This window comes from Oryctolagus cuniculus, chromosome 15, assembly GCF_964237555.1.
Source record: "Oryctolagus cuniculus chromosome 15, mOryCun1.1, whole genome shotgun sequence".
Classification (NCBI taxonomy): Eukaryota; Metazoa; Chordata; class Mammalia; order Lagomorpha; family Leporidae; genus Oryctolagus; species Oryctolagus cuniculus.
The window spans coordinates 78,701,321-78,725,171 of NC_091446.1; the positions used below are offsets into that span (position 1 = coordinate 78,701,321).

Genomic DNA, 23,851 nt, shown 5'->3' on the forward strand with positions numbered 1-23,851 from the left:
TAAAAATAAGCATTAGTTGATGCTAAAACAGAGAAGGGAATGGTTGTTTTTCTGTCTTAAAAACTGTTCAAAAGAGAAAGAAGAAAACAGGCATGTACCAGTTCAAACAAGAACAGATCCCATAGATGGATCAATCCCTGTATTCCTGCAACTCCTGGAACATGACCAGGCTGAATCTGAGAACCAAGGCTTTGAAGCACAGTTCAGGTCTCCCAAGTGGGCAGATGTGAGATAACTACTGGAGTCAGCATCAGCTGTCTCACTGGAACCATGTTTGTAGGAAGCTGGAATCCCAGGATGAAACCCAGAATTAAACCCAGGCATTGTCTTATTGGACCTACATAGGCCTCTTCCTAGCCTCTTAACTGTTTGGCTAACCGCTGCAAGGATGGTTCCCCTCTTCTTTGTCCCCTGAGTGCATGCCTGTAAGGAATGAGTTCCTTACATTTTCATCCTGTAGTTACTAACTCAGTAATGTGCCAAGTACTTTACTGCTGTATTCTATCATTCTAATAATTGTCAAGATTTCTTCCATAAAAAAGGTTAAAAAGTGGAAGAAAGGAATCAGTTAAGGTTTTAAAATTTAATAAAAGAAGAAAAGTGTGACTCCACTGAACATTTGGCCAAATATATGATTCCAAGGTGAATGTGGATGCCTTTCTTGTCCTAATGAAACTGAAACAGTTGGGGCTGTCCTTTTGTTTGTACAACTTAGATTTGAGAGGCTGATGCCTGTGTCCTCAAAGTATGACATTTCAGTTGTCAAATGTAGCTACGCAAAGATTTCAGAAAATGATAACCTCGGGGAGTAGTAAATATGTGTGTCCCTGACAGCGGTTTCGTTTAGTTGTGTTTTGATGAGTGGAAACCATACATGAAAATTGATTGCAGGAAATAACTTATGATATCCTTGCTTTTAGTAACATACATATAAAATAATGAAGATTTGATTTATGGTAATGATTCTACAATCATATATGTGGGCCTGACCTCTTTGATTTAAGCAGCTACTGCATAGAGATGCAAGCACCTTCATTGAAGCATTGAAGTTAAAAGTCATGTTAGTATTCTTGTCTGCCACTTCTTAAATATATTCCTTTCTCTGTTGTGCCTGTGTAGTTATTGCACAGAGTGGGAGAAAATGATTTAGAAAGTGTTTCTTTTAGTTTCTGAAAGACAGTGTGTATAATTGTTGTCATTTCTTTGAATATTTGGCATAATTCACCTCTAAAACCATCAGGGAGTAGAGAGCTATCTTTCAGAAGATTTTGCCAAACTAAAAATTCTATTGCTTTGATATTTATAAGAATCATTAATTCATTTCATCTTGTTTAAGCTTATAGTTTATAGCTTTCAGGGAAATGTATTATTTCAGATAAAGTGTTAAGTACATAAAGCTCAGCAGAATTTTAGCTCACTGTCTTTCTTAAAAATATTTATTTATTTATTAGCAAGTCAGAGTTACAGAGAGATCTTCCATCTGCTGGTTTACTCACCAGATGGCCACAACGGCCAGGGCTGGACCAGGCTTGAGCCAGGAGCTTCCTCTGGGTCTCCCACGTGGGTGCAGAGGTGCAAGCACTTGGGCCATCTTCCACTGCTTTCCCAGGCCATAGCAGAGAGCTGGATCAGAAGAGGAGCAGCTGGGACCCAAACCATCACCTATATGGGATGCCAGTGTTGCAGGCAGCTTTACCTGCTACACCACAGCACTGGCCCCACTTACTATCCTTCTAATGTATATGTGGTGTGTGGCACCTCCATAATTTGTCTTCTCTTTTTCTTTATCATTGCAATAAAGATATATCAGTTTTGCTGACGCAGTTTTTGTGTTCACTAGTTTTTTGTTTTGTTTTCAATTTTAATCTGTTTCACTCTTTGACTTATTAGTTGCTCCCTTATGCTTGGCTTAGTTTATTTTGCTGTTCTTTGTTATTTTTTTAAACTAAAAATTATTGTTGAATAGATATCTTTCTTCTCTTCTAATAAATGCCTTTATTGCTATGAATTTTACTCCAAATACTGCTTAAGTTGCATCTGTATAACTCTGATACATCTGCATTTTAAATTTTTTAAAGTTATATCCTTTTCTAATTTATCTTGAGGCTTCCTCTTTGACTTAGGGATTTAGAAGTGTATCGTGGGGCCAGCACTGTGGCCTAGCATGTAAGGCTGCCACCTGCAATGCCAGCATCCTATATGGGCACCGCTTTGAGTCCCGATTGCTCCTTTTCGTATCCAGCTTTCTGGCCTGGGAAAACAGTAAAGATGGGCTATGTCCTTGGGCCCCTGCACCGCATGGGAGACCTGGCTCCTGGCTTCAGATTGGCTCAGCTCTGGCTGTTGCTGCCAATAGGGGAGTGAACCAGCAGATGGAAGACCTCTCTCTCTCTCTCTCTCTCTCTGCCTCTCCTTCTCTCTCTATGTAGCTCTGCCTTTCAAATAAAATAAATAAATCTTTTAAAAAAAAAGGAAGTGTGTTGTTTTACTCCAAGATTGGAAGTTTTCCAGCTATCTTTGTAGTATTAATTTATAAATTAAATAAATTTACATCTAATAACATTCTTTATAGCATTTAGTTTCTTTAAAAAAATTTGAAAGTCTGTTTTATGATGAAGAAATGGGCTACATTGGTGAATTTCCTTACGGACTTAAAAAATGGGTCTTCTGTTATTTTTGGGTGCAGTATTCTAAAAACATCAGTTATACCCATTTGATTGAAAGTTTGATGCAATTCTTCAATATCCTTAACTGATTGTCTTCTAGTCCTATCTGTTACTAACTGATGCGTCAACAATTACAAATAAAATTGTAAATATTTCTATTTCTCTTTCGATTTTCGTCAACTTTGCATAGTGAAGTTATGTTGCTATGTAATATGCATGTAGAATCATTTTATTGTTTTTTTGACCCTTCTAACTCCTTCTAATTTTCTCTGCTCCAAATTGTACTTTCTCTAGTATTAATACAGTCGTTCAAATTTTTTGGATTAATGTTGCACAGGATGTATTTATTTACCCCTTTTACTACTTTATCTATTTCGATGTATTTGAAGTAAGTTTGTCATAGACAGCATCAGGAGGGGTCATTTAAAATAAAATCCTTTCTGAAAATTTCTCTCCTTCACTTGCTGTGTTTAGGCCAGCTGCATTCAACATACTCATTGATAGTTTTGGATTTAGCCCAATTTCATCATCTGTTTTTTGACATTGAACTCCTTTATTTCAGTTTCTCCTTTCTTGCTGTCAGGTGACTTGCATGGTTTTTCATTCCATTTTAATTTATCAGTTGTGATGTATACATTATCTGTTTCTATAGATTGTTAGTGACTGCCCTCAGAAGTATAACACACACTTTCTTTTTCATAGGCTCGTAACAGTTTTGCCGTATCAGGGAGAAATTTTACCATCAGGTAGGTCCTTTCTTTTCTCTTCTATGTCATAGTTTTCTTACATATTCCACATATCCCAACAATCCACATTAAAAATTCATCAGGTGAATGTTATAATTTTTGGTTCAATCATTGAATCAATTTTGTTTTAAAAGATTTATTTATTTTACTTGAAAGTCACAGTTACACAGAGGGAGAGAAGGAGAGATCAGAGAGAGAGAGAGAGAGAGAGAGAGAGAGATGTCTTCCATCCTTCCATCCCCTGGTTCACTCCCCGAGGACTGCAATGGCCAGAGCTGCCCCAATCTGAAGCCAAGAGCCAGGAGCTTCTTCCAGGTCCCCCATATGGGTGCCGGGGCCCAAGGACTTGAGCCATCTCCTACAGCTTTCCCAGGTCATAGTAGAAAGCTGGTCGGAAGTGGAACAACCGGGTCTCAAACCAGTGCCCATATGGGATGCCGGCACTGTAGGAGGCAGCTTTATCTGCTATGCCACAGCACCGGCCCTCATTGAATCCATTTTAAAAACCTATTGGGGCCGGCACTGTGGTGCAGTGGGTTAAGTCTCAGAGAACGTGGCGGTGAGACGGTGTCACTAGTCAGGGTTAGGGCCTGGAACTCTTCCTCTCCTGCAGTGGAAGGCTGTGTCTTTAACTGTCAGTGTGATGACATCCGCCTTCCCAGAATGCACCTGTCACATCCAGGTCCAGGATGCGTGCTCGCACCCCAACACATTCGTGGAGCTACTCGGAGGGCGCACCAGCCGGAAGGAGCTGCACCTCCAGCGCGGATGAAGGCTGCCGTTTTCTCTCTTTCTCCGTGGAGCGCTGCACATCGGGAGCCAGGGACCGCTTGTGCGTGCTTTTCCCCGTGCAGAGCCGTCCACCTTGGTGCTTTCCTGCTCTCTATCTCCGACGTGTGCATGGACCAACCAAACCGTAGGTACCATTTTCGTTTTTTTCTCTTTCTCTTGTCCACGGGCAGTTCTTTGGCCCGCTCTTGTTGAGCATTTCTCTGTGCGGGGCAGCCCATCCTGGGCCTGAATGTGTGTGTGTGTTTCCTGGGTGCTACATAACCTCCTTCCTATTTGCACGTGGGGCCGGTCTGCATTTTGTGTTTCTGTCTTGGAAGGAGACAAGAGCCTGCACCAAATTTAATATAATCTGGGTTCTGGTTCGAGTCTCGGCTGCTCCACTTCCTATCCAGCTCCAGCTAGTGCCCCTGGGAAAGCAGCGGAGGATGGCCCCAGTACCTGGGCCACTACACCCACATAGGAGACAGGGGTAGAGACAGGCTCCTGGCTTCGCCCTTGGCCCTGGCCTGGACATTCTGGCCATCTGGGGAGTGAACCAGCAGGTGGAAGACCTTTCTCTCAGTCTCTCCCTCTCTAACCATGACTTTCAAATAAGTAAATAAATAAATCTTCAAAATCATTAATATGTTCATGGCCCACATAGTAGAACTCTGGGAAGTAAGCTCATGAAGAGTGAGGAGACTTTTCCCATCCCGCTCCTCTCCAGAGCCCCTGATGGAGGTTGGGATTCTCTGCCCCTGCTGCTTTGTCTAAAATTTTGGTCCGGAGTGATTCACCCTGTGAGCTCTTTTCTCCGACCAGGCTAGGAAAAGTTTTTGTTTTTGTTTTGAGTTTGTGCAGTGTTTTTTCACTTGTTATGCATATGAACTGATGATCTACAAGCTCCTTAGTGTGCTGGACTAGATGCCAGCGAGGTTATTTTATGTTCATGCCTGGTAACATCTTATTGAAAGTTGGACATTGTATTAAAAACTTATGAAGGCTCAGAATGATAATCTCATTGCCCAGAGATAATTCACTCTATCATAGACCAGGCAAATAGCATGAGGGTCATAACTCAATCTTTTGGGGTGGCCCTGTCTCGAGTCTGCATTTCCTTCCTTAGAAGAGTCTGGCTTCGTCTCCACCCCTAGGCTGTGGACCTCCAGGGATCCCAAGTGAAAATCAGCGACGTTTACCAACGCCTCCTGATGGCTGATTCTCAGAACCGTAAGTTGGCCTCTTACTAAAATGACCAAAACCTGCACTCCTCTTTCCCATTCTTTCTTCCCCTCTACTTCTTAGTCTGTTAACCTAATGTTGTAGTAGGAAAACTGGCATCTGGTCTGCTTGTGTTTTACTGTGACCTGCTGTTCTCCGGGATTTTGGTCCCTCAAGGTCTAGATGCTGGAAACTGGCAGTTAGCCTAGTGGCTCAAGTGCCCACATCCCACGTCACGGTATCTAGTTTTGATTGCTGGCTCTGGCTCCTGGCTTCAGCTTCCTTTCAAGGCAGACCCAGGGAGGCAGTGATAATGGCTCAAATAATTGTTGTTTTTTTTTTTTTTCTACTCACAAGGGAGACTTGGATGGAGATACTGGTTCCCAGCTTCATCCTTGGCTGCTGTGGACATTTGGTGAATAAACCAATGGATGGGAGTTCTCCCAGCTCCCTGAAATAAGTAAACATCACCATTGAAAAGATCTGGATGTTTTCATTGGCCCAAACTCCACCTTTTGTTCCCCTGGTTCTGATATGTGGAAAGCTCTGCCTGGGTAATGATCTTCCCTTGGCTTCTGGTCCATTCTCTGGCTGGGTTCTCAGCTCCTTGCTTCAGACCAAAGTGGCTACTGCCAGTGGGAAGCACCTCACACCATTCTCCATGGGACTGTGGCCCTCAACTCCTGGATCTTTCAGTAGCTCCCAAATAACCTGCAACCAGATGCTTTTGTTTCATGCAGTTTTTCTGGTTGTTGTTCTTGGAAATGTTGGTCTTAGTAGAAAGGGAAGACCTGGGACAACTTATGAGAAGTAAAGTTGCAGACAGGTGCTCCTAGCAACTGTGAGATAAACAGAAGTGGTATAAAGAGCCCAGAGGGCAGTGTTGGCCATCCAAGTAATGAGATGACCCCTGGCTATAATTGAGGTTGTGTTTCTCTGTCCATCAGAATTGTTGGCATTCTCTTGTGTCTAGAGATGACACTACTGCCTCCTTTACCCAGAGTCATCCCTGGGAGAGAAAAGGGGGCAGCTTTCTAACAGATCATGTTCGGGTGGCCTCTTGGGCATGGGCTAGTAAGGAATTCTTAGGAAAGGACCAAGGCAGGGCTTAACCTGTGGCCCAGGGTAGCTCCAGTGTCAGTGCTGGAACCTGCTGCTAACAACTCACAAGAGCCTATGGTGTGTTTATGTGTGGTCACTTTAGTACATTGTACGGGCCACGTACACCATGGAGATCCACAGGCACTATAAACCAGGGCTTTGTTTTACGCAGATGCTGGTTGTAAAACTTGAATCAGGGAACGGCCACCCAGGAGGGATGTGTGGCAGTGGGGGTGGGGCCAGATTCAAGCCCTTTGGGTCAATAGATACTGGGGGCTGACTCAATAATGATTGGCTCTGTGTTCATGTGTGTGTGTGTGTGTGTGTGTGTGTGTTTTATCATTTAGTTCTCACTACACCATGAAATCAGATAGTAGAGACTAGGAGAATTTCTGTTCCCTGCTTCAGTCCACATTGCAACCTGGGTCGCTGTGATCCCCTTCATCTTCATCCTTAACCACAGCACCTGTAGCAGTACAGGGCGGGAGGACTGAGCCCAGGCTAGTTTCCGGTCGCTGAGGGCAGACAGTGCAGTGTGGCAGAGACCAAGGACCCGTGTGGCCCTGAGCACACACTCGGCCCATATAAGAAGTGCAAACAGGATTCTGAGCCCAAGCAGCATGGAGAGAACAGAGGGATCTGAGAAAAATTGTCCTTGGTTGCTTATTGTTCTTGCACCTTGTTGTCATGCCCCTGTCCTGAACAAACCCCACCACCTGTTTTCTCTGTTTCTATACCCAGACGGCACAGCACAGGTGATGAAAACTCGCACAACAGAGCAGATTGCCGCATTCTAAATTCCTGATCACCAATCTCCAAGACAGCAGGGGTCCTACCAGAACTTGTGGGCTGACTTTTCCTTTACTATCCCTAGAAAGTTTTCACACTTTTAATGTGCGGAAGCATGCCTCTTCTCCCTCACTCAGTAATTCTAAAGTCGAACTTTCCTGTTTATTTTGCAGTATCTATAAATTCACGTAATGGGGTGAGACCCAGTACAGAGAGGGTCCCTGGACCCTGTATCCAGTCTCCTGCAGAACCAGCCTCTTGCAGAGTTACAGTACAGTTCCAAAGCCAGGAGACCACAATGGGCACAACCAAGGGAGAGAATGTTTTGGACCTCACAAGACTTCACGTCATCCTCGTAGAGCCACACCCATTTCCTCTGACAGGCTCCAGTCTGTCCCACAGCTCCATGACTGAGTCACATCCTGAATGTCATTTGTGTGCAGTCACACAGAGTAGGTGCCCCAGGGACTGGGTTTTATCAGTCAGCATGGGTCTCTGGAGATTCCTATAGGCCACTGTGCGTACACATAGTTCCTGTAGGTCACCGTGTGTACCCATAGTTCCTATAGGTCACTGTGTATTCATAGTTCCTGTAGGTCAGTGTGTGTATCCATAGTTCCTATAGGTCACTGTGCATACCCATAGTTCCTGTAGGTCACTGTGCATACCCATAGTTCCTATAGGTCACTGTGCATACCCATAGTTCCTGTAGGTCACTGTGCATATCCATAGTTCCTATAGGTCACCGTGTGTACCCATAGTTCCTGTAGGTCCCTGTGTGTACCCATAGTTCCTATAGGTCACTGTGTGTACCCATAGTTCCATCCTTTGTATTAACATCCGTGGGATGGATGGTCTGGTATTGCCCACTAAGGTCCATCAGGGTTGATTCCAGTTCTTGCCTATTAAAAATTAAGCTGCTGTAGACATGAAGTATTTTACATGAATGTAGGAATTAATTTTTGAGGGATAAAAACCTCTGGCACTTTAATTTAATTTATTATTAATTTAGTGTTGAGAGACTACCAAGCTGGTTGCCCGTGTAGCTGTACCATTTCATAGTCTCATTAGCAAGGTAGGGTTGATCCAGTTTCTGCACATCCTTGCTAGCATTGCATATTTTAAGTGATTTTTATTTGAGCCAATTTGATAGGTCTATACCGACATCCCAGGGTGGTTTGTACTTGCATTTCCCTCATGGGTAATGACATGGAACATCTTTTCATGGGCATATATGCCGACTGCATACTTCTTAGGTGGAATGTGTGTTTTCTAACTGGATTGCTATTTTACTGTTCAGTTGTGAGAGTCTTTTACATTTTCTAGATACTAGTCCTTTGTCATCTGTGTTGTTTGTAAATACATGTCTTAAAGTATTTACCTCATTCTTTTTTTACATTTTTTAAAATTTATTTGACGGGTAGAGTTATAGACAGTGAGTGAGACAGACAGAGAGAAAGATCCTCCTTCCGTTGGTTCACTCCCCAAATGGCCACTACGGCCGGCGCTGCACCGATCCGAAGCCAGGAGCCAGGTGCTTCCTCCTGGTCTCCCATGCGGGTGCAGGGCCCAAGCACTTAGGCCATCCTCCACTGCACTCCCAGGCCACTGCAGAGAGCTGGGCTGGAAGAGGAGCAACCGGGACTGGAACCCGGCACCCATACAGGATGCCGGTGCTGCAGGCAGAGGATTAACCCAGTGAGCCATGGTGCCGGCCCCTACCTCATTCTTTACTGCTTTATAGTTTTCTGGACATTTTGTCATTTTATATTTAAGTTTGTGATTCATTTTGAGCTCCGTTTTAAACAAGCTGTGAGACTTAGGTTGAGTTTAATTGTTTTCCTCTGGGTAGCCTGTTGCTCCAGGACTATTTGTTAAAAATCTTACCTTTATCGCGTCTTGGCCTTTTCACTGAGATCAAGTGTAAAAAGTCTACCTTTCTGCTGTCGACTTGCTCTTCACTTTTGTCAAAATAAGTTGAACATCTTTGCTTTATTTCTTAGTTCCCTATTCTCTTCTCATCGTCTATCCATGTACCCATCTACATACACCACACAGTTTTCTTACTTTAGCTGTTTCTTGAAACCAGATTTATTTATTTATTTATTTGTTTGTTTGTTTTTTTTTTTGAAAGATTTATTTGAGAGGCAGAGTTTCAGACAGAGAGGTCCTCCATCTGCTGGTTCACTCCGCAAATGGCCTCAACGGGTGGAGCTGGGCTGATCAGAAGGCAGAAGCCAGGAGCTTCCTCTGGGTCTCCCATGTGGGTGTAGGGACCCAAACACCTGGGATATCTTCTACTGCTTTCCTAGGTCATCAGCAGGGAGCTGGGTCAGAAGTGGAGCAGCTGAGACTCGAACTGGTGCCCATACGGGATGTGGGCACTGCATCCTGAACCAGGCTGCATTAGGAAGCTGGACTGGAGGTGCAGGTGGCAGAACGCAAGCCTGCCCTCTTATATGGGGTGGCTGTGTCCCTAGTGTGCCTTAACCCACTGTGCGATAAACGTGCCCTGGATTATGAAATCCTCTGTGTGGTTGACCTCTCTGCTCTGGTCGGAAAAGGTGTAGATGCTGCCTGGTTACTGCTACATAAGGGGTAGAGGTCCACATTCCCTGCTCAGCCTCCATTGAGATCCAAAATTGGTGAATTCTTTGTTACTTGTGCTTGGACATGGAAGTTCCAGCTCCTCCCTGGGTCCTAACGGACACCACGATGTGGGGCAGGGGGAGGGGGGTTGCTCATTACCCCTGATGGGTAGTCATAAAAGTCTGGTTTCCCACCACGATGCCTCTGACGCTGCCCTGGCAGTTATGGATGGAGAGGGCTGATTTTCATCCTTCCCTTCTCTGTGAGCGCCCTAGTTGGAGACAAGCCTCACTTGAGTGCCACAAAGGTGGACGTCTAAGCTTGCCTCTTGGTTTTTGTTGGTGCAGGTGAGGGTGGGCCATGGTCCTTTCTCTGTAATTTTTGCCGTAGTGAAACAGTTATTACCCAGTTTTCTGTCTTGCAAGACTGCATGTTTCCTAGTACTTTGGATACAGAGAATAGTACTCTGCTGGAGGGGCTGCTCTGTGCCCCTTGGTGTTGCCCAGTTGTGTGCTTCTTCAGCTCCGAGTCCAGGATATAAAAGAGAAATAGAAAACCTGGGGGGTTCATCTGACATGTGTTCCTCACAGCCTAAGGTCCAGCCAGTCTCCTTCCATCTCTCCACCTTCCAGAGTCTTCTATTTTCCCTATGTGATATCCAGGGCTCCAAGTTGTCATTGGGGGGCGGGAAGGCACATCTGCTCTGCCATGTAGAAGCCGAAGTCCTGGCTCAAGTCGTTTTATTCCAGATCCATTACACAGAAATAAACCACATTGAAATTATAGCTTCTGTATAATTTGCTTGTCTTCCCAGATCTGCCAGTGACTTGCATCTGCATTCTCTCTCTCTCTCTCTCTCTCTCTCTCTCTGTGTGTGTGTGTGTGTGTGTGTGTGTGTCTCAATTTCCTTGCAGTATGGGAGACGTCTCTCACAGGAGCTAAAGCCACAGCTCATATTGAATAATAGATTCTATTCAGTTCTGCTTCCCTGGGAGCATTGGAACACATTAATTATATGTACTCTCTCTTATCCATAGCTTCATCCTGTTAACTAGATTTTCCCATTGGCTTTTAAAATTGTGTTCAAGCTCTTCCATTAAGTACAAGTCAAATCCTAGCCACAAATTCCTTCTAGCAATTGCGGTGTCTCCCTGCTTCGTTCGTTGAACTTCTCAAAATGTTCTCATTTATTCATCCCCCATTCATTCCTCAACTACTCCAGTGTGGTTTTGGTTCCCATAATTTCACATCCAGTTAACTCTGCTGAAGAGAGATATTTCTTAGTGCCCTCTTTCTTCTATTAAATGTTAAAAATGTAGATTTTCCATCTGCTGGTTCACTTTCCTAAATATCTACAACAGCCAGGGCTGGGGCTGGGTCAGGCCAAGTCCAGGATCCAGGGACTCCCTCTGGGTCTCCCTTGCGGGGGGTAGCAGGGGCTCAAGTACATGACCCATCATGTGCCACATCCCAGGGTGTGGGTGTGTGTTAGCAGGGAGCTGGGTGGGACGTGGAATCGTCAGACTTGCAGCAGGCACTCGGATACGGCACACAGGAGCCTGAAGAAGTGCCTTGACCCGCCCATCGAACGCCCACCTGCTCTGCTTCTCAAACTCTCAGCAACATCTTTGGTATAATGGTCACTCGTGGTTCTCGAAGCACTCTTCCCTTGGCTTCCACACGACAGCATTTTCCTGGCGTTTCCTCTACTTCTCTGGACACGTCTTCTCTGTTTATTCTCTGAACTCCTTCTTTCTACGCAGCAAGCGGACGTTGGCGTTCTCAGAATTCAATCACAGGCTCTCATTTCTCAACTCACTCAGATTTTTCTTCCTGGACATTCTCTTACACAACATGACTTTTGGTTATCATCAATAGGCAGACAGCATACATCTCTCCTCTGAGTTTCAGACTTGCAATACATATCTCCTCTTAGAAGCCTGCAAGTCCCTGCAAACCAATCTGTCCAGAACTGAGATCAAAATCTCCTGAGAGCAGACCTCCACCCTCTTCTCCATCACATACCCTTCCCCTGCTCTCTGAGTCAGTGAATGGCCGCATCACCCACTGAATTACAAGAGGAGGAATCTGTGTGGGGATCTGATTCGAGGTCCTCCTCTCCATTGTCTCCCGTGGTCAACACATCAGCACACGGCTGACTTTATCTTCTAAATAACTTACCGTCCTGTTGCCTTGTCTCTCGTCCAAGCACACTGACTCGAGATCATCCCCCTCTCCTACCATGGACATTGGCATAGCTGCCTCAGCCTCCCCTGCACCTGCCCTTGCTCCTCGCCAAGCTGGCTGCCACTCTGCAGCCAAAATATTTTTTTTTTTCAGAATTCAGATCTCTCTCTCTCCCCTCTTTCCCTCTCTTTCTGCCTTGCCAATATTCTTAAAAAAGAGGCAGTTCCTTTTGTATTTGGCTCTAAATTCCCAGTCTCATTTTGTACAGTTTCACTGCAGTTTCTGCTTCAGCCACTCTGGCCTTTCAGTGACCATGATGCCCCGTGATACTCCTGCTCCAGGGCAGGGTTCTCTGTGAGACCCGAGTCTCAAACCGGTGCCCATATGGGATGCTGGCACTGCAGGTGGCAACTTTACCTGCTATGCCACAGCTCCAGCCCCCATTGAATCCATTTTATAAACCTCTTGGGGCTGGCACTGTGGTGCAATGGGTTAAGTCTCTGCCTGAGGCGCTGGCATCCCATATGGGTGCCAGTTTGAGTCCTGGCTGCTCCACTTCCGGTCCAGCTCTCTGCTGTGTCCTGGGAAAGCAGAAGATGACCCAGGTGCCTTGGCCCCTGCACCCGTGTGGGAGACCTGGAAGAAGCTCCTGGCTCCTGGCTTCAGATCAGTACAGCTCTGGCTATTGTGGCCATTTGAGGAGTTAACCAGAGGATGGAAGACCTTCCTCTCTGTCTCTTCATCTCACTGTCTGTAACTCTAACTCTCAAATAAATAAATAAATCTTGTAAAGTAAAAACCTGTTATATTTGTCAGTTGTCTATTCCTAGAATTCTAGTGGCCTGAATTCTTCATTGTGGTCACGCAGATCACCAAAACTCTGTTCATCTTTTCCTCCCACTCTTTTTTTTTTCTTTTCTTTTCTCTCTGTTATCATTCTCTGCTTCATCCAACGAATTTTACATTTTGGTTGTTAATTTTTTTTTCAGTTCCAAAACTCCTATTTGATTCTTCCTACACATTCTTATTTGCTAGCCTTCTGATTCGTCATTTTTTTTTTTTCAAGAGTGTTTACTATTGCTTGTTGGGCCATTCGCACAATAGCTGTGCCACTGTCTCTACCAAGTCATTTTAACATCTGTGTTATCTTGGCGTCTGTGCCTGTTAATAATAGTCTTTTCCCACTCAGGTTGAGAGTTTCCTGATTCTCCAGTGCTGCATAATCCAGGATTGTTTCCTGAATATTACAAATATTATATTTTGTACTCTGGGTCGTTTTTAAAGGCGGATAACCAGGCTGCATTTCTACCACAAGCTTCAACTCATTTTCTTTGGACTGTGATTCAGATTTAGCCCACATGTGTGCCACCTTGTGGTCAGTCTGAGACTTGGGCAATGATTCGTTGGTTGATTTAGTTCTAAATCTCTTGTACACTCAGCAGAATCAGATCCCTTCATGGCCAGCTTGAAGGTGAGTCCATGAGTTGTTGAATAATTTTATGGAGTTTCTTTTCTTCCTATTTGCTCAATTCATGGTCTGTCAGATACAGTATATACATTTTTAAATTCATTTATTTTATTTATTTGTGAGAGAGGGAGGGAGAGAGAGAGGAGAGAAACAGGCAGACACAGAGAAAAAGCTCCCGTCTGCTGCTTCACTCCCCAAATGTCCACAGCAGCCAGGGCTGTGCCAGCCTGAAGCTGGGGCTGGGAACCCCATCCAGGTCAGCCGCATCGGTGGCAGGGACCCAGCTGCTTTGAGCCACCACCCGCTCCCTTCAGGATGGACATCAGCGAGGAACTGGCATTGCAGTAGAACTTGCACTCAGACCCAGGCACTCTGACTAGGGGTGTGGACATCCCAAGCAGCATCTTCACCTTTGTACCAATAGTGCACTTCCGTTTTGCATTTTTAAAACTTTTTAAAATTTTGAGCTAATTTAAAGCCCACTAAAGAGGCAAAAATCACATAGGAATTTTACATGTGTGCCTCACACAGCTTTTCCCAGCAACACCTTATATCCCTGAGCGTATTTTCAAAGTCAGGAAATTGGCAGTGGTACAATACTATTGGTTAAACTGTGGCACTTGTTTGGTTTTCATCAGTTTTTGTTGTTGCTGCTGCTGGTATGTAATACTGTGGGGTTTCTCCACAGGTGTAAATCAGTGTTGAGACCTCCACAATCAAGACACAAAACTCTCCATCACTGCAAAGGAACTCGTTCAATCAACCTCTGTATAATGACACCTTCCCCCTGACCCTAACTCTGGCAACCACTGGTCTGTTCTCCATCATTAAAATTTTGTCATTTCAAGTTTGTTCTAAAATTGGAATCGCACAGTAGATCCATTAGTTTTGAACAGAACCCAGTTTTTGGCCCCATGCGTTTTGTTGTTGTATGGCATTCAGACACCTAGCCAACATGCCTTTGCTGGAACAAAACTGTGAAATGCTGTCCCTCCCCTCCAGTTCTTTGAACAAATGCAAACATTTTTTTTTTATTTGACAGAGTTAGGCAGTGAGAGAGACAGAGAGAAAGGTCTTCCTTCCGTTGGTTCACCCCCCAAATGGCCACCACGGCCGGCACACTGTGCCGATCCGAAGCCAGGAGCCAGGTGCTTCCTCCCGGTCTCCCATGCAGGTGCAGGGGCCCAAGCACTTGGGCCATCCTCCGCAGCCCTCCTGGATCATAGCAGAGAGCTGGACTGGAAGAGGAGCAACTGGGACTAGAACCCGGCGCCCATATGGAATGCTGGCACTGTAGGCAGAGGATTAACCAAGTGAGCCATGGTGCTGGCCAGCAAATGCATACATTTTAAAAAGAGGCATTATACATACATTTAAATAATGTATACATTATGCATGCATTTAAAAAGAGCCAGGGTGGCATGGGGTGGTATGACTCCTTCAGTTAGGAAAACTCAACTCTGAATTTCAGATCTTCTGAAATGAGATGCTGTAGTTGTGAGAGAGGCTGGGGGCTGATAACAGGAGGTCAAAGGAACTTTACATTCATTGATTATCTGTGTGTGCCAGCACTGATCTGGCCCTTGAGGACTAGCAGACTGGACTTTACAGTGTGTTGTAAGAAACACAGAAGGCTAGCATTGTGGCACCGGGGTTTAAACCACCTTCTGCAGTGCCAGTATCCCATAAGGGCACCGGTTCGAGTCCCGGCTGCTTCACCTCCTATCCAGCTCCCTGCTAGTGTGCCTGGAAAGGCAGAGGGGATGGCCCAAACGCTTGCACCCCTGCACCCATGTGGGAGACCCTGAAGAAGCCCCTGGCTCCTGGCTTCAGCCTGGCTCAGCCCTGGCTGTCTTGGCTGTTTAGGGAGTGAACCAGCAGATGGACTCTCTCTCTCTGTCGTTCCCCCTCTATCTGTAATTCTGAGTTTCAAATAAATAAGTAAATCTTTTTTTAAAAAAATTATTTGAGTTATACAGATTTTGTGTATTTCCTAGATACAGATTTAGGAACGTAGTGACACTGCGCCCCCTACCTTCCTCTTGCCTGTGCTCCAACCCTTCCTTCTCACATTCCCACTCTTAATTTTTACAAAGATCTATTTTCAGTTTACTTAATTATTAAACAAAGAAACATTGGTGTCTTTTAAATGTTTTTAAAAGATTTATTTGTTTACTTGAAGGCCAGAAGGCCAGAGTTACAGAGAAGGAGAGAGAGAGTTTTACATCCACTGGTTCACTCCCCAGATGGCCGCAACAGCCAGAGCTGCCCCAGTGTGTAGCAAGGAACCAGGAGCTTCTTCTGGGTCTCCCACGTGGGCGCAGGGGCACAAGGATTTGGACCACAGCAGAGAGCTGGATCGGAAGTGGAGCAGCTGGGACTTCAACTGGCGCCCATTTGGGATGCTGGTACTGCAGGCAGTGGCTTTACCCACTACACCATAGCACCGGCTCCATAATGTTTTTTTTTTTTTTTTAATTAGGAAACAAAAAGAATTCAGAAGGAGCAAATCAGGGCTATTTTCCACTGAACCTCTCACAAAATCGCCTTCTTTGATGAGAGGCATGAGTAGGAGCTTTGTCGTCGTGGAAGATTCTCTTGTAAAGCTTCCTGGGCATTTTTCTGCTAAGCTTTTGGGTGACTTTCTCGAAACAGCCTCGTAAGAAGCAGATGTCACCCCGCTTTATTCCCCAAAAAGTCAACAGCACAGTGCCTTGAGCACCTCCAATACTGTTGCCATGATCTTTGCTTTTGATCAGTCCACTTGTTTTTCTGAATTTCATGTTTTTAATATTTACTTTTTAGCCTTCTTTCTATAGGAAGTAATGTTCCATTGGTGCAGAATTACTTTGAGTTATATAATGTATTCAAGTGTCTATGTATTTTAAATATCATATTTATGTTCTTAGATTTAATCTTTTCAACATTTTTCCATGTTCACTTCGTATGTAGAGATCATACACATGCCTACTATTTTTCTTGAAAACAAGGATCACATGATGTAGGATTCATAACAGTTGTCACAAGTGAGGAAATAATGGTCTATTATTTCTTTTTTTAAAAAGATTTATTTATTTACTTGAAATACGGAGAGGCAAAGAGAGAGAGAGAGAGAGAGAGAGAGAGAGAGAAATCTTCTATCTGCAGGTTTACTCCCCAGATGGCCACAATGGCTGAAGCTGTGCCGATCCAAAGCCAGGAGCCAGGAGCTTCCTCCAGGTCTCCCATTGGGTGCAGGGGCCCAAGGACTTAAGCCATCTTCTGCTGCTTTCCCAGGACATAGCAGAGAGCTGGATCAGAAGTGGAGCAGCTGGGACTCAGACCAGCTGGCACTGCAGGTGGCGGGTTTAACTGCTGCACCACAGCTCCAGCCCCAATAATGGTATATTATTAAATTGTAGAGGTTGAATTCAATGGAGATAATATTTATAACTATGGACCAAACAATATGATACCCACACAGTTTTAATTGTTTCTTTCTCCTATGTGTGTGTGTGTGTGTGTGTGTGTGTGTGTGTATTAACCTCTACATAGGAGAGGAAACGTGATATTTGTCTTTCTGCATCTGCATTATTTCCTTAACATAATGATCTCCAGTTCCACCCAGAAGTCGGCATATGAAAGAGACTCTTGCACTCCCATGTTAATTGCAGATCAGTTCACAATAGCAAAGAAATGGACTCAACCAAGATGTCCATCAGCTGATGACTGGAAATAGAAAACGTGGTCATATGCAAGGTGGACTGTTAGATGCAGAACACAGTGGTTTCTTTGGCTTTGACTGGACCACGTCCACCTCTTGGTAGCCACTTCTCTAGCTGTGCTTTGTCTTCAGAGTCCTTCAGGTAAAGCCAGGTTTCATCTCCTGTTATAACTCTTCAAAGAAATGCTTCAGAATCTTGGTGTCACTTATTTAAAGTTTCCACTGAAAGTTCTGCTTTTGTCTGCAGCCGAGTTGGATGCCACATTCTGGCACCTGTTGAGTGGAAAGTTTGCTGCACTTTCTTTTTGGGGCCAGAGCTGTTTAAGCTGAACGAGTTGAGGTGTCTGCAGTGGTGGCTGCTGGTTCTGCTGTCAGTTGTGAGTCTTCGTCAAGTAGGGCTTGAATAAGTTTAATTGCTTCCTTGCAGATTGATGTGTGTAGTCTTCTGCTGTGGGCTTATCTTCAACATCCTCTTGTCCCTTTTTGAAATAATTTAACATTTGTAAATTGCTAATTCCACTGGAGCATTGTCTTAATTTCACCATTCTCCCCAACCTCCATGAACTTGGCATTTGTTCTTGCCTCAATTTTAGCAGAATCCATGCTGCTCTGATTCGGTGCCTGATTCAAATGATGTTTGATCTTTCCTAGGGCCTCAAACTAGGTTGTACTCAGGCACAGTATAATAAGTTAGTATGAATTTATTTTGGTGCAAATAAATTTTGCAGCTTAGGCACAGTTTTTTTTTTAGAAACTTACTTTCCATGAAAATTTTGAAGACCCCTTGAATATCTCACTAGAGACCACTGGGCAGTTACTTAAGTCTGTGCCTCAGTCGGCTTCCCTTGAATTGCATCACTGGTAGTCCCTATGGAGTGTGTGCTGGCTGGGGGTCCTCCTTGCTGGTTCTGCTGCTCACTGCCTATACGGACTGCTTTCTCCAAGTTCATGGCCCTGGGGGTGCATAGCACAGAAAAGAAACAGAACAGGAGAGCTGCCTCTAGCTGTTCCTGCCTCCTAGGCTTGCCTCTCTCTGAGGTGGTAAGGGGCACATACTCCAGCCTGATGAGGACAGTTGTGCTTCATTTCTGGGCATGGGGCCTTTCTTTACCCTTCTCCCTCTGGTGTGAGACTCCCTTCTCTTGGAGTCTGAAAATCCCAGGCAGCCAAGATGTTCTCAACTCACTCTAACTAATGCTGTATCAGCCATGTGATGCCCCTGTGGAGATGCAGGCTGCAGGCGTGCCTCTTTATTTTCCCCTCAGTGACAATAAGGTGTAGCTTGTAAATCTCTCAAGTTGATTTTTCACTTTTGATTGCAACCCAGGGCTGATGAAAATTTTCTGCATGTTTATGACCCATCAGTCCTTCTAATGGAGAGAAAGGCATTCGACCCCTGTGCTCAAGTCAGCAGCCTACTCAACGTCCTATGCATGACAGAATTTTGTTATGCATTTTAAATGATATGGAGCTCATATACACCCTAGATAAAACTTGATGTCTCTGGTTAAGTCTTCCTGTTTAAATTTATCTGTCTTCCCAGAGCTGGCTCCACTGAACCCTGAAGCTTGAGGAAAGCAGCAGAGCACTTTCCCTGGGAAAACAGGGGTGATGCCCTAGCGTTCACCTTCCCCTGACCTAACTCTGGACCTGCCCCATGGTGTCCAGCAGCTGTCTGCCGTGGGCATCACTCCTGATGGTCACACACTTGGGACATCTGTACCTGTGCAGCCACTCAGCCACTCCAGCCACTCTCCAGGGCTGGAGAGTGTAAATTCTGTGAATACAGGTACGAGCACAGCTAGTCTGCTGCTGCCTCTCTCATAGTCACATCGGTGTTGAGCACATGATGAACCCTCAGTATTTCCCAAAAATGAATGATTGCAATGAGTAGTGGAGATTTTGTCTACACAACTACCACACGCTGTAGCAAATATTTAAATATAACTAAGTAAGATAAATTTATAAATAACTATATAAAGAAATAAGCAGTTTAAATTAAGAAACTTCTGGGGCTGGTGTTGTGGTATGGTGTATTAAGCCATTGCCTGCAATGCTGGCATCATATATGGATGCCAGTTCAAGTCCTGGATGCTCTGTTTCCCATCTGGTTTCCTCTTTGTTTTTTTTAATTTATTGTATTTATTTGAGAGGTAGAGTTACAGTGAGAGGGAGAGATATCCGCGGGTTCACTCCCCAAATGGTCACAACCGCCGGAGCTGCGCCCATCTGAAGCCAGGAGCTTCTTCCCGGTCTCCCACGTAGGTGCAGGGGCCCAAGCACTTGGGCCATCTTCTACTGCTTTCCCAGGCCATCGCAGAGAGCTGGTTTGGAAGAGGAGCAGCCGGGACTAGAACTGGTGCCCATATGGGATGCTGGCGCCAGAGGTGGAGGAGTAATCTACTGGGCCACAGCACTGGCCCCTAGTTTCCTGTTAATATGCCTGGGATAGAGTGGAAGACGTCCCAAGTCCTTGGGCCACTGCACCCATATAGGAGACCCAGATATTATTCCAGACTCCTGGCTTTGGTCTGGCCCAGTCTAAACCATTTACCTTCATGTGTAATTAAATTTGAAACAGAATAGCTAAATGGAGTCCAGAAATATCCTACTGGCAAATTAGAGGGTGGACTCATTTACCCAGATAAGGATTCTTAACATTACAAAGGGGAAAAAAGGTCCCTTGAAGTAGCACTTACTTAAGTGTTTGTTTACACATCATTACTTGCTTAACAGAGGACGAAACTAAAAGTTCAGTTGTTCCAAGCTATTGCTGATTAAACAGCAATCAGAAATGAAGATAAAGTGTAAGATTGTAATAACAAATGGACACTTATACATCCATTATAAAAAATCTCATTTTATATAACCCAAAGGGAAAATTCCAGAATCTCCAGGTCTCTGCAGGACACCCAGCCTCTTATTCAAACCACATTTAGCTCACACAAGTAACTGTGTAGCTCTGGGCACCTGGGAAGTACGAGGAAGAGACAAGGGATTCTCATTCTTGGATTCTTGGCTCCACATTGCTGTGTCATTAATTCTCCCACTCTTTTGGCCAGCGGAGTCAGAAGGGAGCAGAAATACCAGGAACTTCAGCAGTCCGTGTAAAGGATCCCAATCACAGGAATCTTGATTCTGTTGGTGGGAAAAGGTGTGACTGGGCAGGCCCATTGCTAAGGCCCCATCCAAGCCACTCTGTTTTCTCTTGCAATTCTGTGGCAGCAGCAGTTTTCCCTCTGTATGTCAGTAAAAGAAACCTGGCTTCCAAAAAGGAAAGGCAATTTATTCAAGTTTGCTAAGCACGCAAATGAAGGTCCAACTCCATTGGGCTCCCAAGCCTATGACTTCCCCCTTACACATTCTGCCTCTGCAGACATAGCCCAAGGTGACAGGTGATGAAGATGTTACAGGCCTAGGTCTCTTAATCTTTATTCCAGTTTCTTGACCCTACAGAGATAAGGACTCAAGTGTCATAAAGAGCCATATATACAGTGCCCCAGTGAGAGCAGGATTCCTTTAACAGAGAGAGTGCGTGCATTCACAGGTGAGTGTGGTTACTCCACACAGATACCTGTCATGCAGAGAGCTGCCTATGAGGAGAGAGGGCGGGAGGAGTTCAGAGAGGACACAGGGGCATGGTCAAAGGCCTAACAGCAGCCCTCTCAGCAGTGTTTTTCCCAAGATCGGGCTGGTGGAATTTAGCTTGAGTGAGGCTCTCTGGGAGTTTGCTGGCACCTCCACATGTAGGTTAACTTCCACCTGGTCATCATAGTGTCTTCTTCCTGGTTCTGGATGGGACACAGGTGCATCCTGAGAAAGTGGGGTACAAGATTGACAGGGAAGGGATGGAGTTACAGTGCAGGGCTGGCAGAAAGCCCCACTCACATATTTCTCCATAATCTTCCTGCCTAGTTCCCCCAAATCACAAATAGAAAACGAGCAGATCCGCCTCTGTAAACATGATTTGAGGGCTCAGACTAGGTAGTAACAAATCCATGATTTGGATTAAAAAGTTCTTAGGTGCTTTAACCCTGTTCCTTCTATATTCACAGACAGAATTGGTATTGGTCCTACTAGTTAATTATCAGGATTATCCTTAGAGGTCTGACTTAAGGTTCAGATGAAGCAGAGAGAAGTCAGACTTAAGCAGCCTGTGTTCACCCCAAGACCAAGATGGAACTGGGTACCGTTGATTGCTAGAATTTCCTACTACCCTGAACTCAGATTTTACCTTTAGGAGATCACAAGTTGTAAAATCTATTCAAATGAATAGATTTCAAAATAATTACTGCCTGATGAATACTGAGATATTCATCATTTAAGCTCAGTCTTATCACATACTTCACCTGACATTAACCAGGCACACCATAAGTATGCCTGAAATTAATACAGTTGGTCTCTAGGCAACTCCAGTCTTTCCCCCACAACCCCATGGGTTCCATGAAACCATCAGTCACGTACTTAGCACTCTCTGACTTTTTAAATAATTAAAACCCTTACAGTCAGGTTTGTTGCATTTGTATTTATTTCCCTCACTCTCTTGAGGGATTTCTTTGGGTAGCTTTAAAAAAGATATTTTATTTATTTGTTTATTTGAAATTCAGTGTGACAGAGATAGGAGAGACAGACAGAAAAAGGGGTCTGATTAACTCCCCAAATGGCCACAGCCACCAGGTTTGAGCCAGGCCGAAACCAGGGGTGAGGAACTCCGCCTGGGTCTTTCACGTGGGTGGCAGGGACTGAAGTACTTGGGACATCTTCACAGCTTTTCCAGGCACATTAGCGGGGAGCTAGATCAGAAGCAGGCCAGCCAGGTTGGAACCAGAACTCCAATATGGGATGTGACATCGCAAGCCGTGGCTTCACCCTTGGTGCCATTATTTATCTTTTTTGAAGTTTATATAAGGGTTCAGCATTTATTGAATGATTTCTATGTGGCAAATAAATTCTCAGAAAGTATTTACTGATTTTAATATTTGAATGCAAAATGATATATTTGGTGACAGCAGGATTTAAGCATAATTGCAAACCACTCATACCTTCATTCAGTCATTCAGCAAATGTTTGTGTTCGCTGTTTGTGTCACACTAGGAATGCAAATACAGAGGTGATTGGCAAGCTTTCTGTCCCTTATAAACCTTCTAATAGGGTGTGAGAAAATGAGAAATTATTGATTATAAGAGAAGAAAATAGAAAGTGCATTGCTGTTGGCAAAGTCTAGGGAAGAATACACAAAGACAGAACCGAACATGAATGGCAGAAGGAGGTGCGAGAATGGAGAGGCTTTGCATGGGAATTGTGTGAAAAGTGACTTGGAATCAGCCAGGTGGACCAAGAAGAAAGGAAGGTAAAAGCACAAGCTTCTGAGACTTGATATTCCAGGGGCCAAGGAGAGTCTCAAGTATGACTGAGTGACACCTGGGAACGAATCAGGAGACGGAGGTGGAAAGTGCGCCTTTCCCTGTGCCTCTGTCTGTGCCCACATGCGCTGAGCACACAGGGCCTGAGCAGCAGGGAACTGTGATATGCAGCACGGCCCTGGCGGAGCAGCAGAGCTGAGAGGTGCTGGCTCCTGTGTGAAGGACAGCACTGCTCTGCAAGGTGAGGCCGAGCTTGCAGGAAGCCAACCCCGGTAGCTGGCCTGAGAGACAGGCCAGAGGGGGCAGTGCAGAACCCCAAGGCATCTGCCATCCATGGCTCACAGTGTGACTCGGGGACTAGATTCTCCTTGATTGCCACCATGATCAGGAGGCCCAACTGAGATGAAGAGGAAACTGGGATGAGGCCTCATCCAGTGCAGCCCAATGGCCAAAGAAAACGGAGACAAATCTAACAGCTGTGGCCTTGTTCCTGTGCAACCTGCAGGCCCCGTGGGGTCCTGAGGACCTGCATAGAAACCGAAGCTCGCTTCCTTTTTGAGACACAGGCACTGGGGTTGGACATTTGAAGGGACAAAGGCTAGACTTTGGGGATGAATAAATCTGGCCCAGAACATGGCTCCAGAAAAAAGAAACCTGAGCTATTTTTAGCAGAACGTCTAGTCTCAGTTTTCCAAGCTGCATACCAACCCCTATTGACCTCTGACCTGTTCCCACATTCATTTTCCTTTCCTGACCTGGAGTGTCTGACCTCTGGAAGAGAGTAGATAATGGAACTCTAGGAGGCTCCAGGCCAGTTCAGCAAAGGCCAGATGAAAAAAAGTCCATGGAAGATCAGTTGAAGGGATATGAGGGCAGCCAGGACAAAGCAGAGAGGGAGCTATGAAGAGTAGGTTCCATGTCAGAGGAAGATCAGGCAGGACACAGTTATAAAATATTTTAGGCTTTTGAGAGCCACATTCTATCTGCATCGCTTATTGTTATTTTGGTTTTCTTTTAAAAAGATTTTTATTATTTATTTATTTGAAAGGCAGAGTTAGAAAGAATCTTGCATTTGCTGGCTCATCCCCCAAATGGCTGCCAAGGCCCAAGGCTGGGCCAGGCCAAAGGCAGGATCCTGGATGCCATTCAGGTCTTCCCCGTGGGTGCAGGGGCCCGAGCACTTGGGCCATCTTCCACTGCTTTCCCACGTGCATTAGCAGGGAGCTGGGTTGGAAGTGGAGCAGCAA

At 45.0% G+C, this 23,851-nt stretch overlaps 1 protein-coding gene across 50 annotated transcripts in view; it reads left to right on the forward strand.

Moving 5' to 3' along the window:
- Positions 1-23,851, forward strand: part of LOC100350807 (uncharacterized) — a 110,217-nt gene that overhangs the window by 19,502 nt on the left and 66,864 nt on the right. For 16 of the 50 annotated variants that reach the window (XM_070058031.1, XM_070058034.1, XM_070058036.1 and 13 more), the window contains exons 4-5: positions 3,369-3,412; positions 4,075-4,328. In XM_070058031.1, coding sequence (XP_069914132.1) covers positions 3,369-3,412; positions 4,075-4,328 — 298 coding nt within the window. The other 34 variants (XR_011382511.1, XR_011382514.1, XR_011382512.1 and 31 more) reach the window with 21 other exon arrangements.